The 14,978-nt window shown below is 42.5% G+C and overlaps 1 protein-coding gene across 3 annotated transcripts in view; it reads left to right on the top strand.

Annotated features, from left to right (window-relative positions):
* Epha4 (Eph receptor A4) overlaps positions 1-14,978 on the top strand; it is a 143,407-nt gene that overhangs the window by 51,429 nt on the left and 77,000 nt on the right. For all 3 annotated transcript variants that reach the window (XM_087566338.1, XM_087566337.1, NM_001162411.1), the window contains 1 exon segment: positions 14,757-14,912. In XM_087566338.1, the coding sequence (XP_087422464.1) occupies positions 14,757-14,912 (156 nt within the window).

Genomic DNA, 14,978 nt, shown 5'->3' with positions numbered 1-14,978 from the left:
ACACACCCCAGAAGAAGGATTTATGATATCACTGTTATTATTTTCCCTCCAAATCTGAGCTGCATTCCTGTTGTTGCTAGGGGGAAAAAATAAGACTTTCTGTTGTAATTAACAAAATGCAGGACTTGTTTCAGACTTTTGAATGCACAAAGATGATCTACTTGCTAAGTCTGGGTGATTGGAAGCACCTTGTAAGTTACTCAGGGATAAATGAACAAGAAGTATTAGTACTGAATGTCATACATAACCCCCTCGCCTTCCCCAAATCCAGGCATAGTACATCTTGTGAATAAACCCTCACATGCTGTCTACAATATCTTTTGGGAGCTGGTCTAAAGATCTCTCTGGGTAAATAAGTATTTTGTAGCTCTGGGGTGATTTTTAGGTTATCAGATTTGCAAAAATTTGCTCTTCATTGGTGATTCCAGTTTGTTCCTTTCTATCTCCTCTCCCCTTCCTTGCCTTTTTCTCTTTTATTAATTACTCTTCTTCCTTATCTTTTTGTTCTTCCCTCTTTCCTTCCTCTTTCCTTTTCTCTCTTCTATTATTCATCTTCTTCCTTAACTTTTTGTTCTTCCTTCTTTCCTTCCCCCTTCCCTTCCTCCCTCCCTCCCTTCCTCTTTTAGAGGGAGGACACAGGTGCTCCTTATGAAAGGTACCTCCCTACTCTTTCTTCTTCCATGGCCCTAGATTGAGAGAACATTGAGCATCATACCCTGTTTATTGTTTTGTTTCCATCCCTGTTCCTCTGCTTTGATGTGGGGAATATTAAATGAGAATGAACAAATCTGTGGCTCGCTGGTCCCTGTTTGTGATTTATTCTTTACATCTGGAAGTGATCGCCTGACCTAACTGATAATCCTTCCCAACAAAAGATAATCATGTTTTAAGTCATCCGCATAAGTCAGATGTACTTGAAAGGGACAAAGAATTCACCTGTAAGCACTTCTGGCATCTTGCCCTTTCCCATGAATTCAATCTGATGTCAGAGAAAGCTGGGCTGCCAGGGGCAGCAGTTGCTGAACCTCCCAGGGTCCCTGAGGATAGGACCAGCCTCTCTGGCCAGCTTGTAATGAGCATCTAGAGACCAGATCGTCAGCCCTTCATACTTTGCAAGAGGGGATTTGAATGCTGATCATCTTGCAGCTCAGGGGATGTGGTTCAGTAGAGAGAGCTCACTGGTAAATTCCTGGTAGCTTGCTAGGTTAGACTGTGCAATTTAGATGGAGTTCTTAGGACAATGACACTTCGGGGTTGATGAGTTTGTAATGCATAAAATTGTGTGTGCATGAGCACACACACACACACACACACACACACACACACACACTCAGTCAACTTTCAGGAGTGTGATGGAGGGTAAGATGGTACTAGCTAAATCTGCATTATAGCAAGATCATCAGTGCTGTCCCAGGTGTTTGGGATGCTGGTCTTTGCAATGACCCCCTTGTTCTGCACTGGATCAAACTGAAAACAGACAGTGCAGCTTCTCCATAAATTTTGCTTGGTCTAGACGAGGTCTCTTCAGGGAACTCCTGGAGAGGTTTTATTTTGTTCTTCTCATCAGACATAAAGCAAGGCTGGAGTAGTCCAACACATATAACATTAAATGCTGGCAGATAGTTATATAAAAATCTTTAATCCGCTAACATGTAATACCAAAACCAGATGTTTAGCATGATCGTATCTGCTTAACATAAATCACTTTTTAAAACATCATGTAGACCCAGAAGTTTAAAATTCTCTTTCAAAAACATTCACAGCACACGAAATGTTTGAAGGACACAAAGGTGACAGTGGTCCCAAACCTCTGAGGAAGAAAGACACTGCTAATTACCAGAATTTTGGGGAGGGTGGAGGGTGGGGGTGGGGGGGTTGAGTTCTTTTAAGCCTTGTCTACCCACCCTATTCCCACTGCTGCCCTGAAATCAATCCTCAAGCCCCATCAACATAACAAAAGGAAAGAAGCTCAGCCAGCAGTTATGACTCCAGTCTTTTCAGAAGCATAAATTATGGTTGGTGACAACTCTGGCTATAAAGTCGTTTGGGTGACAATGACTAGCTACACTGCCTGAGTTAATCAAATAATTATTTAACTTGTGTTTCTCTTGCTCTGGCCCCAGCTTTACAACATTTTTCATCCCTTCTCAGTCTCCTTTGCAGCCTTTAGTTTTAAATAAACAGAGAAACTAAGCAAAGGAGGGTTAACTTCAAAGGTAGGAACAGAAGTGCTGCGCCTCCTGTTGGTTCCTGTGCAGGTCACCAGCTTAGTAAACACCTTCGGTGCCCATCCTACCCTCCTGCAATTTTTGACAACTACTGTTTTAGTTTCTGCAGGTGGACCTGGCTTCCTGGAGATTTTTTTTTCTCCAATTGATTGATACTTTGGGGTCTTTATGTCATATTTTTTTTTTTACCCTACTGTTACCTTCCAGCTTAGCACATCTGTATCGCCTGGCAAGGTGAATCAAAAGAATCTCCCCTCCCTCAAAATCTGAAGTCTTGTCTACTAGACAGCGGCCCTTCAGATGTGAGAGTAAGCTGTGATCTGCTCCCTCCCGGGTGACAACTTCATAGTCTCACCCATTTAGCTCTTAGAATGTGTTCAGTCAAGTAGTCCTCATGATTGCTAATGCGATCATTAGGAAAAGGTTGAGCTCCTGCTTGTTGAAACACTGACTATCACTCCATATCTCCTAGCACAGGGCTGTAGTTACAGTGATGCTAATCCACACTGATCCTGGCATTAAATTGGGGTTGAGGGAGAGAGAGGGGGGAGGGGGTGAGGAGAGAACAGCTGTCCTGATCTGTTGCTGTCTCCAGTGTTGCTCTAATGAGCGACTCATCTGAATGCACCCTAAATATCAAAGGGGGACAAAGACAAAAGAAACTCATCCAAAAGCCCATGCTCTGTGAAATGTCATGGGGGATCAAGGTCACTGTTAGTGGCTCCTGACTGCCATGTCCTGGCTGTGACAGATGTGCCCCCTATAAGGATGAAAAGTTTAGATGGTAGCTTATTTGAGTCTTTCAAAAGTCTCACCAGATAGTACCAGTAATTTTACATTCAAATTAAAGGTAGACATTTGTTTCAAAATGTAGTGCTCTCAGCCTTCAGTTCATCCTAACGTATTTGGCTTTCTTCATATTTCTTTATACTACTTAACCTTTTTGCAGTAGTGATCTAGGATCTTGGATGTGTGAGGTAAGGCAAGGACTCTGCCACCGAGTACGTCCTTAATCATTCTCTCATTCTCTCTCTCTCTCTCTCTCTCTCTCTCTCTCTCTCTCTCTCTCTCTTAATTTGTAAAAATTTTTTGGGGTTATTTGTTTAATGTAAATAAACATTTTGACTGCGTGTATATGTGCGTGCCACATGCTTGCTGGCTGTCTGCAGAGGCCAGAAGATGGATCCCCTGGAACTGGGTTAGGATGGTCTGTGAGCCCCTGTGGGCCCTGGGAACTGAACCCTAGTTCCAGGCAAGAGCTGCAAATACTCTTCTTCCTTCTGGGGTGTTTCTTCAGCTCCAGCTTTGATTTTTTTTTTATCATGTGGCTTTTTAAACGTTCGGCCTTTGAATAATGCACACGTCAGTATGTTAGGCAAAGGGATGCTTCCATTTTTTTCTTGACCTTGAGCCATTTTCTAGAGTCATTAATTCATTCATTCGAGTTCTGTTCACTGATGAAATCAGTTGAGGAAAATCAAGTTGTTTTCTTAATCTCAGAGTTTACCACAGAAAGCTATAGGGTTCTTGTGTAAAGTTTAGAAGGAATGCCATCGTAAGAGGGGAAAATAGATAAAATTTGAAGAGCTTGTACCATTTAGGTACATTTAGGGTACTAGTCTGGTTAGTTTCACTCCCTATCCCCAGTGGTATTCAAATATGTGATTTGCCTTTTTTTTTTTTTTTTTATAGAGAAATTTCAATGTCCTAATTGGGAAAATGAGAATAAGATTAGAGTAGGAGTGAGGAATCTTTATTTAGCAAAATGCATTGTTTTAAAATAACAAAGACAAAAAACCCTTCAATGTGATTACGGGTTGCTGTTGTTGGCTTCTGTTTTAAAGTTGGTACCACTTTATCAAGTTGAAATAATTTATCCATTTGTTTCTACCTGCCACCCCAAATGTGCATGGAAGCTGATGGCACAGTTGTTAAACTGTTTGCTCCTAAAATATGAGGGCCTGAGTTTGATTACCAACACCCAGGCAAAAAGCCAGGCATGGACCCGTAATCTTGGATACAGTGGAGACCTGTAGATCCTTGGTACGAGAAAGGGTTTCTTTCTATCAAAGGTAGCTAGGCTGGCCAGGATTCATTTCCTGAATCATCTTCTTTTCACCTTATAGCCAATCCCATAGATTGTGAAGTGCCTCCCCACCAATGAGGCATAAAAACAGTTTGGCATTAGCCTCAGTTTGGTTTAGGTTTGGGTTATGGTGCATCCTTTTTGCAAAAAAGAATTTCTTACCCAGCTTCTTCTTTGTGTATCACAGAAATTCTTAATTCTTAATTCTTTTGTAACACCAAGGCTTCCTAGCCGGCTTATCCTGATGTGTGAACTTCACGTACCAGTGTGAGAGACACCTTCTGAAAAGCCAAGGTATGGTAGATCTTCCCCGGGGAAACGATACCCTAGCTTGGCCTGTGGTCTCCTTGAACACACTCTTGGAGTTTGTTACAGACACAGGATAGCTTCTTCTTCAGAGAAAACGGAATGGCCATACAAAACTTCAGGAAGTACTTTTAAAAAAGCCTGACTGTCAAGACAGGATGTATTAACAGTAGACTTCTTCCCTGTATCCCTCTTTGCCAACATTCAACAACTTTCACAGAGTTAATTTAAAATGAGCAAGTTGTATTTGAATTTGCTCCTTGAGGATTTACTGCACCTCGCCTGAAAACCATCCACATCTGACATTTTGGAATTACCCACCTATTTATGGGATTATACTGCTTTCTGTTCATGAAAGAGCAAGGCAATTTTCAGCACACTTTCTGTCATTTCCTCCCCTTGTCTGTTTTTCTGAAAGCCAGCTCTAAAGAGAGAATGAAAGGAGACGGAGAGCCCAAATAGGTCTGGGCTCGTAGGAAGAGAGAGAGGGAGCTCAATATTGCTGGAAAGAAGGGACCCACAAGAACCCTCACCCCATCACTTATCCAATTACAAGTTTTGCTAAGTAAAAATTATCTGCTACTTACTTTTCAGCTAAATAAGTTGTAGTTACTATGAACTTAATTCAATTATTATTGTAATCTCAGTTTTCCTTTTTTAAATAAGGGTAGAATAAAATTATAATGGATAGAAATTGTATTTAGTTTTATTTTTAAAAAGCTAAGAGTAGGAAGAAATTCAGTGTGGCTTATCCCTGTTTTCGCCCCATTCAGGAGACAACACGTGTTTGCAACTGGTAACTCTGAGTCAGCAGCTTAACCATACCCCTACTTCTTCATTCCTTTGGGGTTTGCTTTACCCACTCTCCATCACTTCTGCAGATGAGAATCAGAATGTGGACTTGTTACATTGTTTGTTCATGCTCACATATCCAGTAAATAGACACATGACTTTACTTGGACGCACGGAAGACCAGAAGCTTCCTTCTATCTGATGGTCTTCATCCAGTACTTTGTCACTGGGATTAGTCTTTGTTTTCAGTCTGTCCTCCTGAGTCACCTTGGATTCCAGGAATCCAGTGTTCTCAGATGTAGGCGGTTATCAGCGAGGGTGGGCCCCAACCTAAAGCAGAAGTACTCACCTCCAGAGACCCACCTTTGTTATTGTAAAACCCGGACTTCTTTGGATCCTTTTACCAATCTGGTTATTGAGGAAATGATCAATGGCGGGATTCTCTGGGTGGGTCTTGTTTCTGCATATTCTGGCCTCACCTCTCTATTCTTCCTCTCTACGTCTGCAAAGTGGGCTTGGAAGGAGTGTCTCGGGGTCCCCTCTCCTGTTCCTCATCCATTTTACGGTCATACTGATTAGGGTTCTTATTGTTTTTTAATCGTCCATCCCTTGACCTTGAGGCGGGGCAGCCAAACTTGTCTAGGCTGCCACAGCCTGAGTCTTTGTTCCTCAAACTCAACAGACTGAGAACCAAATCTAGACCCCACTGTTCTTCCCATGAATCACTGCACAGTTTTAAAGGAAGGCGGAGGTGATGGAATAGTTACATAAGGGATCATTTCCTTTGACTATGGCATCCTTTATTACCTTCCTGCTGTTTTTGATTATAAAACATCTCTGTCCCAAATATCTTCTACTTTTTAAAGAAGGGAGGGCCAGCCATTTCTTAGCAAACTGGCTTAAAGTCTGGAAACTTTGTGTCTCTACCACCTCCTGAGAGTCTTTGAAAACGGTGTGTTTAGTGACCTTTAAAAACTATTTGGTTTTATTTTCTTGTACTTATTATCAAAGAGCCAGAAATATGTAGAAAAAAAGAAGGGTTGGGAGTCTAGGAGCTAGTGTTAAGAGGCAACAGTGATATCCATAGGTTGACGTCACGGGGTGCTGATTTCACACAGCACTGGTTTGGTAAGTTTGCTTAGATGTGGGTTTTGAGATGAGGCCCTCAGTTTTGTTCAGCTTGGTGCTCTCAGGTTCTAGGACTGGATGGACTTACCCTGGTGCCTGGTGTTTTTGAGCAGGACCTTCAGCATGTATTTAAGGTTACTTCATTTCAGGTTCTGTCTTCTAAGTATGAAGGGCACATTATTTTTGTCCAGAATAGTATAAGCATTGTCCTGCGTCATTTGTTCATGCATTACAAAACTCTGACACACCCCTTCCCAAACTGCACATCCTCTAGATTAAAAAAAGAAGAAGAAAAGAGTGCTTCTAAACTTACTTGCTTTGAGCTATGCATTCACTTTTTCATTAAGAGAGGAGGCTGGAGCTGGAGTGATTGCTCAATGCGCTCGATCTAGTTCAAGTTCTAGCACCCATGTAGAAAGCCTAGCATGGCTGTGTATCTAACTATAAGGCCAGTTACTAGGGAGACCATGGGTGACAGGATCCCCGAGGTTTGCTGTCGGCCAGCTTAGCTCCAAGTTCAGTGAGAGAGACCCTGTCTCAAGAATAAGGCAGACAGTGATAGACCAGGGCACATAAAATCTGCCCCTTCACCACACAGACAAGCACACACATAACAAATCTCTCTCTCTCTCTCTCTCTCTCTCTCTCTCTCTCTCTCTCTCTCTCACACACACACACACACACACACACACACACAAAGAGATGGATCTGTTTATAGTTGGGCAGTTCTCAGAATGGGGGTACCTGCTATAGCAGGGTTTTTATTAGCCTCAGAATTTTAAAGAAATTAACATTCTTGGGCCCCCGCAGACAATTGTAAGCATGGAGCCCGGCTTTGGCTTAATAGTTGCCCATATCATTTGGGCAAAGCAGACTAGAAGACACTAAATGGAGGCTAGAATTTACTGAGCTTCAACACCCTAAGAACTTAGCTCAGTTTCAGCTCTTCATTGGTTCTCTAATCTCACAAAGTAGAGCTTAGGAATCCCCAGCATAATATAACTCCTTATATCTTGCTGAGCTCTTAGGCCCTTCTCTGTGCCTATCTGAGTTAGGGTTGGAATGAGCCTATCTCTAAAAGGCACAAGGCAGAGAAAGCTTTTGCCCCCAGAAGTCACTAATTATCAATACAGGAAATGAAACCAGGTCCTCTCAAGACCCACTATTATTGATTTAAAGATTTAGTTTGTTTTTAATTATGTGTGTATTTCTGTGTGATATGCAAGTCTGGTGCCTACCTCAGCCAGAGACATCAGTCCCCTGGAGATGGACTTACCTACTGGTGTGAGCTGCTCAATGTGGGTGATAGGTCCTAAGAAAGAACAATATGCATTCTTCTCTTAACAACTGAGCCATCTTTCCTGCCCATCATCCTCAATACCATCATTATTTAAACAAAGCCTCTTTCTTGTCTAGCTTAATCTGGCTGTAATTCTCTACTATCAAGGGTTGACCTTGAACCGCTGCAATCTAAGGTGTACGCCTCCACACCAGATCACGATCTTCCCTTCCAGTTCTGGGTAGTCAAGAAAAGATGTGAATTTAAAAGTAATCAATACTGAAATTGCAGAATTTTGAAAGAGCTCAAAAGTGATCTGAAAATACGGTAGCAATGTCCCTCCCTCTCTCCCCCCCAACAAAGTCAGGCTACATCATTTAATCAAAGAAAGAAAAATCAATTTAGAGGTGGTGTATAATAGTAATCTGTTTACAATAAGGTAAGATGATAGGAAGTTTCTATTTTGCAGTGACTGTTAGTATGCTCTTCAGTCAGACAAAGAGAGCAGGGGCTGTAGATTCCAGTCCTTTCTAACATGCTCCAGAAAGGAACCTTGAGCAAGTCATTCATTTTAGACCCGCTCAATCGTTGGCTGACAGTGTAGAGCCCCCTGAGCCCAATTCAGACTGCTACCAGTTTTTATATGACCTGAAAGCTAGTAATGTTTTTATGGATGGCATTTGCAATTGATTTGTTAATAGAAAATGCCTTCCTTGAAGACCAATTAAGAGAAATGTTATATCTCCAATAAAGAATTCTGTTCTCCTCATTAGTAAATATCTAATACAAAAAAAAGTAATTAACCATTCCAATTAGTTCAAATCGTACCACTAACAGTTTGTTTTCTATTTTGTTACATAGTATCTTTCTTCTTCCGAACTTGCCTGTAAAGCCTAAGTTATTTACTATTTGGCTCTACGGAAGGGTTTGCTGACTCGAATGAAAGCTAATCTTTAAGGTCTTCTTAATGGTCCACTTTCATTTATTAATATAGCAACATGATTTGAATAATAGGTATCTGGCAGCATTTGGCCATATTTACTGCTTATGAGTGGAGCAGAGTCTGGGAGTCCTGATACAGAGCCTCTTTCCTATACCAGCTGCCAATCATCACCAGAGAGCTTTGAGAATATGGAGTAGCAGAAGACGGTAGCAACATTAGATAACATGGTTTAGAAGTGAAAGTCAACCTTGTTGGTGATTGGTCTTTTTTTTCCCACCTCAGTTTCACAATCTTTGCTGGGAGGAAGGTTGTTGCCTTAGTGTTTCCAAGTTTTCCAAATGTTCCTGGGACTTGCACATTTTTATGAAATCTTGAATATACAGCAACTCTTTATGGTACAGATTAGTTTCCTCATCATTTATTCTTTCATTATAATAGAAGCAAACACTTAATTAGAGAAGTGATTTATTGGAATGGTCACTAAGTGCCTTTGATATTTATACTCCAAAATAAACATCGTGTCTGGTACACCGAATGCAGAAAATGTGCACCTCTATCACATCCAGAGAAAAGTGGAGAGGCCTTTGGGCCAATAGCCAAATACTCCCTCGGGACCAGTTTGCATAAATGACTCAAATTCTCCTCAGAGGATTCCTATTGGAATCTCTCTTCTGACCTTCTGGAGGTTCTATTTGAAATACCAGTATGGCTCCTGGGAAGGTAGCCTTTAACTGCACCCCCCTGACCCCAACACCCACGTGAACCACTGATTTGGACTGTAATTCAAATTATGTTTTACATAGAGATTAGCTACCTGAAACCGGAGTTTAAGGAAATCGATCAGGTTTGTTGAGATAGGTTCTGGGTGTCTTGACAAAGGTTCCTGGGAGGGTCTGGTATAGTCCCATAGCTTACAGCATCTTCTTCGTCAAGCGCGCCGACGTGTTCGTGCGTGCGTGCGTGCGTGCGTGCGTGCGTGCGTGCGTGCGTGCGTGCGTGCGTGCACCTTCCAGGCTCAATGCTACTGTTTCCAGAGCAATGGTATACAAGAGAAATATAATGGAAGATTGTAGAGTAAGTTTAAGGTTTTTACTAGTCACACTGAAAAACAATGGGTGCACATGTTTTCTCTATGTTTATGCGATGTGAACATGTATATGTGTATACGCAAGTGTATGGAGGCCAGAGGGCTACACTGACTGTTCCACATTGTTTTCTGAGTCAGGTCTCTTTGAATCTGAATCTTGCTGATTCGGCCACCTTGGCTGGTCATGGAGCTCCAGTATAGCCCGTCTCCCTAGTGCTGGAATTAAAGGCACATAGTACACCTCCTTTTTTGTTTGGGTGTTGGAGAATCCCAATTCAGGCATCTCTCTTGCTGATACAGCAAGCTGATACACCTTCCTTTTGCCTTGAGTGATCTCCCGGAGCCCTGAGAAATATTGTTAAAGATGACATGCAAGGTAGTGGCGCTTTATTTGTGATTTCACTAGATACTAATTGTAAAATGAAGCAGGTTTGTATGTGTATACATAGTAGTAGGTTGAGGTTAGGTGCCTGGAGTCCGGAGTGTATTTCGCTCCTATAGCTGGTCCCATATAGGCCAGCTTCACCCCAAGCTCCCAGTAGGATAGTGGCAGCTCTAGAGGATCTCAAACCAGACGGTGGCTCCCAGATGACAGCAATGACTGGTGAAGGCAGCCGTGAGAATCTGGGTGAGAGCTGTGGGACATCTCTGTACTTCCCCACCAGTCTGAATTAAAATCAGAATTTTGCTGAAAGGTCCACCTCCCTGCAGTGCATGCAAACCTTTCGGGTGACATGAACTCTGGAGTTAGATGCTTGTATGACTTCGAAGTTTTCCTTTTACAGTCTCGGATTCTTGTATATCTGCAAAATAGCATTAGTACGTCAAGCACTTGGATCCTTATGATGACTAATTAAATAATTTGTTTGACATCTGTCACCAACATGGCTGTTATTAGTTCTTCTACAAATTAGTTTAAAATCATCTATGAAGACAACTAGGTGCTGTGATTCTTTGTAATTCTAGAAGAAAAGTGGCCACACTGTGTTTGACTTGGAACTCAAGAACCTGTAGCCTTCAGCCTCCTGTGTGCTCTCTACACCGGTATTCTTTAAAGAGTAGGTATAGCCAGCTCATTGCATCTATAATCAAAACAGAACAAGAAATCCCTATAAGTTAAAAATTCAGAATTTACATTAGCTTTTGTTTGGTATGAGACTTGGTCTCAACTGCATAGGCTGGGCTACTAGAACTTATGGCTCTCTTCCTGTCTTATATTCCTGTGTCCTGATTCTGCTACCTTTGGTGAAGAATCTTAAAGTTACAGTTGTAGGTATACTAAGGAGAGGAATGTATCCTTTGGCTCATCTATATTTTCCTTTTCTTTCTTACCCTCCTCCATTTTCCTTTATTTCATGTTAACATAAAGAAGTGATTAAGGCGAAGCTAAAGGGATTGGCTAGAAGTTTGATGTACTGAGTTCTTTCCATGAGAGACAGAGTTCAGAGGACCCATCCTGACTGACCATCTTTACTGGGACATACAGGAGAAAAAAAGACCTTCTTGAGAAAACATGTTGGATTTGCTTATAAAGTCATTTGCTTTCAAAAATGCAGGGCAACAGTTCTCGACTCAGAAAAAAAAATGACGAGAGATATGTCAGCGTGCATTGTACCAAGAGCATCTTTCACAGGAATTACCTTGCAAATAAAAGGGACGGTGAGATTCTTAAGTAGAGTGGCGAACAGATGCAGGATGCACTTACGCATCTATGGGCTAAATTCTGAAAGGCTGAACCACACAGAGCAAAGAAATGCACCAAACCATCAATTTAGCAGGTCATTTTGAATGTAGGCAGCAAAATGGCTGTGTGTGTGAAAAGCCACTGCTATATTTTGAAAGAGCCTTTCTAAGAATCCTGAAATATTAATAACATGGTCTTAATGTAGTTAAGGGTAGCAGGGGCTGCCGAGAATAGCACAATGACAATTCTGTGTTTTTTTTTTTCGCTTGTGCTTGTAAAAGCAAGAAGTTAAGAGATGAAAATAGCCAATGTGTTGAAAGAACAGTGGCTTTCAATTTTCTAAATTGGTATAGAACTCTGTATTTCCTGAATAAACCCATTTGTCCTTGGCAACATGTTGATATGAACGTCGAGGAAGAAAAGAAACTGTACAAACCCAAGCACTTTCTCTCCCCTTTAAATTCACTGAAGAAGCACAGTGCGTTTTGAGCTTTTAACAAATTGGAAGAAACATCCTCCGGTAGAATCCAGTGTTTTCGTTATCATACTGACCGGTCACTGACTAATTTCTATCAATTATCACCTTCTACTCTCACCCTGCAACATGAAATGTTTATGTTTGAAAATGAAAGTGTGCTTGAATTAGGCAGGTGTCTGGGCCTGTAAGAAAAAGTCCTTTTCCCCAGGTTGGCATTTAGACAAAAGCTTCCATTCCCCTAGGGGCTGAAAGAAAGTTCCTGCTAGCTAAAATGGCATTCTCTTCTGTGGTTAGAGGAACTTGTAGTGCTCTATTAACATATGACTGGTGCCTACTATCTTGACAAGGTCAATCTAGCCTCTAGGCTCCCTCAGTCACTACACACATAAGTCCCATCTCAGCTCACAAGCCCCCTTTCTTCCATTCACCTTGAACTCTAGAAATCTTTCCCCTGGTCCCTTCTCCGAGCTCTCCTAGGAGATGGTCTTGGCAGTTTCTATTTGACCTTTTTTTTTTTTTTTTTCTATTCGACCTTCTTTACTGAGTCTATTTTCATTCACTAGAGATGTACAGAATACATTTTTCTGTAAGACACTAAAATAATTTGTGTCTTGTTGGTACTCCCAACATGAGTTTCCGTAGTTGCTTTTTTTTGTCTTATGTGACTCGCTGAGTGGCAGGTGAGACCCAGGGAGTTTGCGCATTTGTTTAGGACTCTTTCTGTGTGACATGGGACGGACCATGGGCCTTACTTCTTCCTGCCAATGTCCGGGTTGCGGATTTTCATGAAAACCCTAGGGCCATCTTAAACACGACCCAAAGCACCTTGCAAGTTGAACCATATCTAATTATGGGATGCATATGAACTTGGGAGACACATAAATCACAGCCACCAAAGCAATTTGTTTTTCTAAAGATGCTTCGGTCCAGTGAAAGACCGAAAGGCAAACAAGGGAGAGATTGATCTGGGAGCACTTTTATTGTTGGTGCTCCACACGCCATAAAGTTTTGGCTCGTTAAGGGAATTCCATAAACAACTTTAGTTAATAAGAGTGAAGTAACTGTGCCTTTCTGAGCGCCTGCTAAAGTCTTTCTCTGCTCGTCATTATGGGAAAAGGAGGAAAATCCTTGCAGGCCAGGCCAAAGGGTGAGGAGGCAGGCTTCACTGGCTGGTGTGTGGGTGGATGCTTCCGGACCGATGGGGCAGCTCTCTGCGGCTGCCCAGTCTGTGTAGTCCTACCAAAGAGAATCCAGCGAGTCCTTGCGGAGAGGTCCCTGCACGGCTACCGTGTGGTTGGTCTCTTGCACGTCGAGCTGGTGAGATATGCAACGGGTCCTTCCTCCACACCGGTTTTGGTAGTGTTGACACATTCTGAAAACATGGTGCATGAAGCTAGCATAGCAAAAATCACGCCGGGGAAATTGTGGGTAGCTCATTTTCTTTCCCGACCTCAGATGTTATGGAATAACGTAATTATCAGCGTCCTTATCTGTGGCCTTGACAACGGGGCTGGTCAGTTTTTAGTGTAGGTTAAGATAGGGTGTGGGAGGAAAAAGAGGGGGAAGGGGGCAAAGCCCTATTAATTAATTTTTATGATGAGATTTCGGAGCAGCATTGAAGTTTTCCACATTAGCGAAAGTCGTCTTCAGTGTCCGTGTGATGTTTATAAAGTTGAGATCATGGAAAGCCGATCACAGGTGCCTAAAAGCCCAATGAATTCACCTCTGTAGGGTGCGCGTGCGGGGGGGGGGGGGGGGGGCAGAGGCTGTGTGCTGAAAATGATGGTCGGGGAATCTGTGACCTTGAGAATAAACACCGTTATTAGCTGGCTTAAATACGCTACCTGTTCTGTCCTGCTCCAGAGTCTGTCTTTAAGTAGCCTTCATTGTATTGCCCTGAAAGGAAACGCCTCACGCAGTACAAACTCCTGTCTTTTATAAATGCTTTCATTTTACTTTCTACTTGAGTCTTCCCGTAACCGTAATAAGGAAATAACCGCTGACCAACTTTTTGTTAACATTTGGACACACTTCCATCCTGTTGAATAAATCCAAGATCCCCACCCCCAATACACACACACACACACACACACACACACACACACTACCTTCAGATTCAAAAGTAAGTGGTTGTGTGTCCAAGTTCTGGGGGCAGAAGACTTGGAGTTCAAAGCTGCTGTGTAACAAGTTGCAGTTACCTACCTGCTGGAAGCTTTCTTCCTTTTAAAGACGATGCTTTGGAAAGGGTCAAGATAGTGCCTCTAACCCTGAGATGTTCCAGGAAACTTCGTCTTCGCTCTACATGATCACAGTGTCCTTTGGAGGCTCTCTGACACAGAATCAGATTTGCCCGTGAGCCTTGAAGAGAAGCTGGGTCCATAGTTGAATTGGCAGGAATGCTTACCTAGCAGGCAGAAAACTCTTGGGTTTGATCACCATCCCTGCATAAACCAGGCAGGGTGGCACATGCTTGGAGCCCCAACACTTAAGGAGAGAGAAGCTGAAGGGAGAAGTATGAGAAATTTAAGGCCACCTTCAGCTACAGAGAGTTTGCCTGAGTCACATTAAGCCCTATCCATTCCTGTCTTGGGTTGCTTTACCCTGCATTTCAAGTCAGGTGATCATGGCTACCTTTCTATCCCCACCCAACCCGGACTTCTGCGATCAAGAAAATGCCTTCACATGTTTTGCTCTGTTGCTTTTGCAGCGTTTCACATTGGCTTTTCTTTTTCTCCTTCCCTGTAGCTTGCAAAATTGGATATTACAAAGCTCTCTCCACGGATGCCACCTGTGCCAAGTGTCCACCGCACAGCTACTCTGTCTGGGAAGGAGCCACGTCCTGCACCTGTGACCGAGGCTTTTTCAGAGCTGACAACGATGCCGCGTCCATGCCCTGCACCCGTAAGTGGTTTGCTTGTCTCTTGTCTTCTGCGATGCCAGCGGCTTTCATTACCACCTAGCAGGGTG

The sequence above is a fragment of the Rattus norvegicus genome, chromosome 9, assembly GCF_021556685.1.
Source record: "Rattus norvegicus strain SHRSP/BbbUtx chromosome 9, alternate assembly SHRSP_T2T, whole genome shotgun sequence".
Lineage (NCBI taxonomy): Eukaryota > Metazoa > Chordata > Mammalia > Rodentia > Muridae > Rattus > Rattus norvegicus.
The sequence above is the reverse complement of the archived record's forward strand: the minus strand, read 5'-3'. Positions and strand labels throughout refer to the sequence as shown.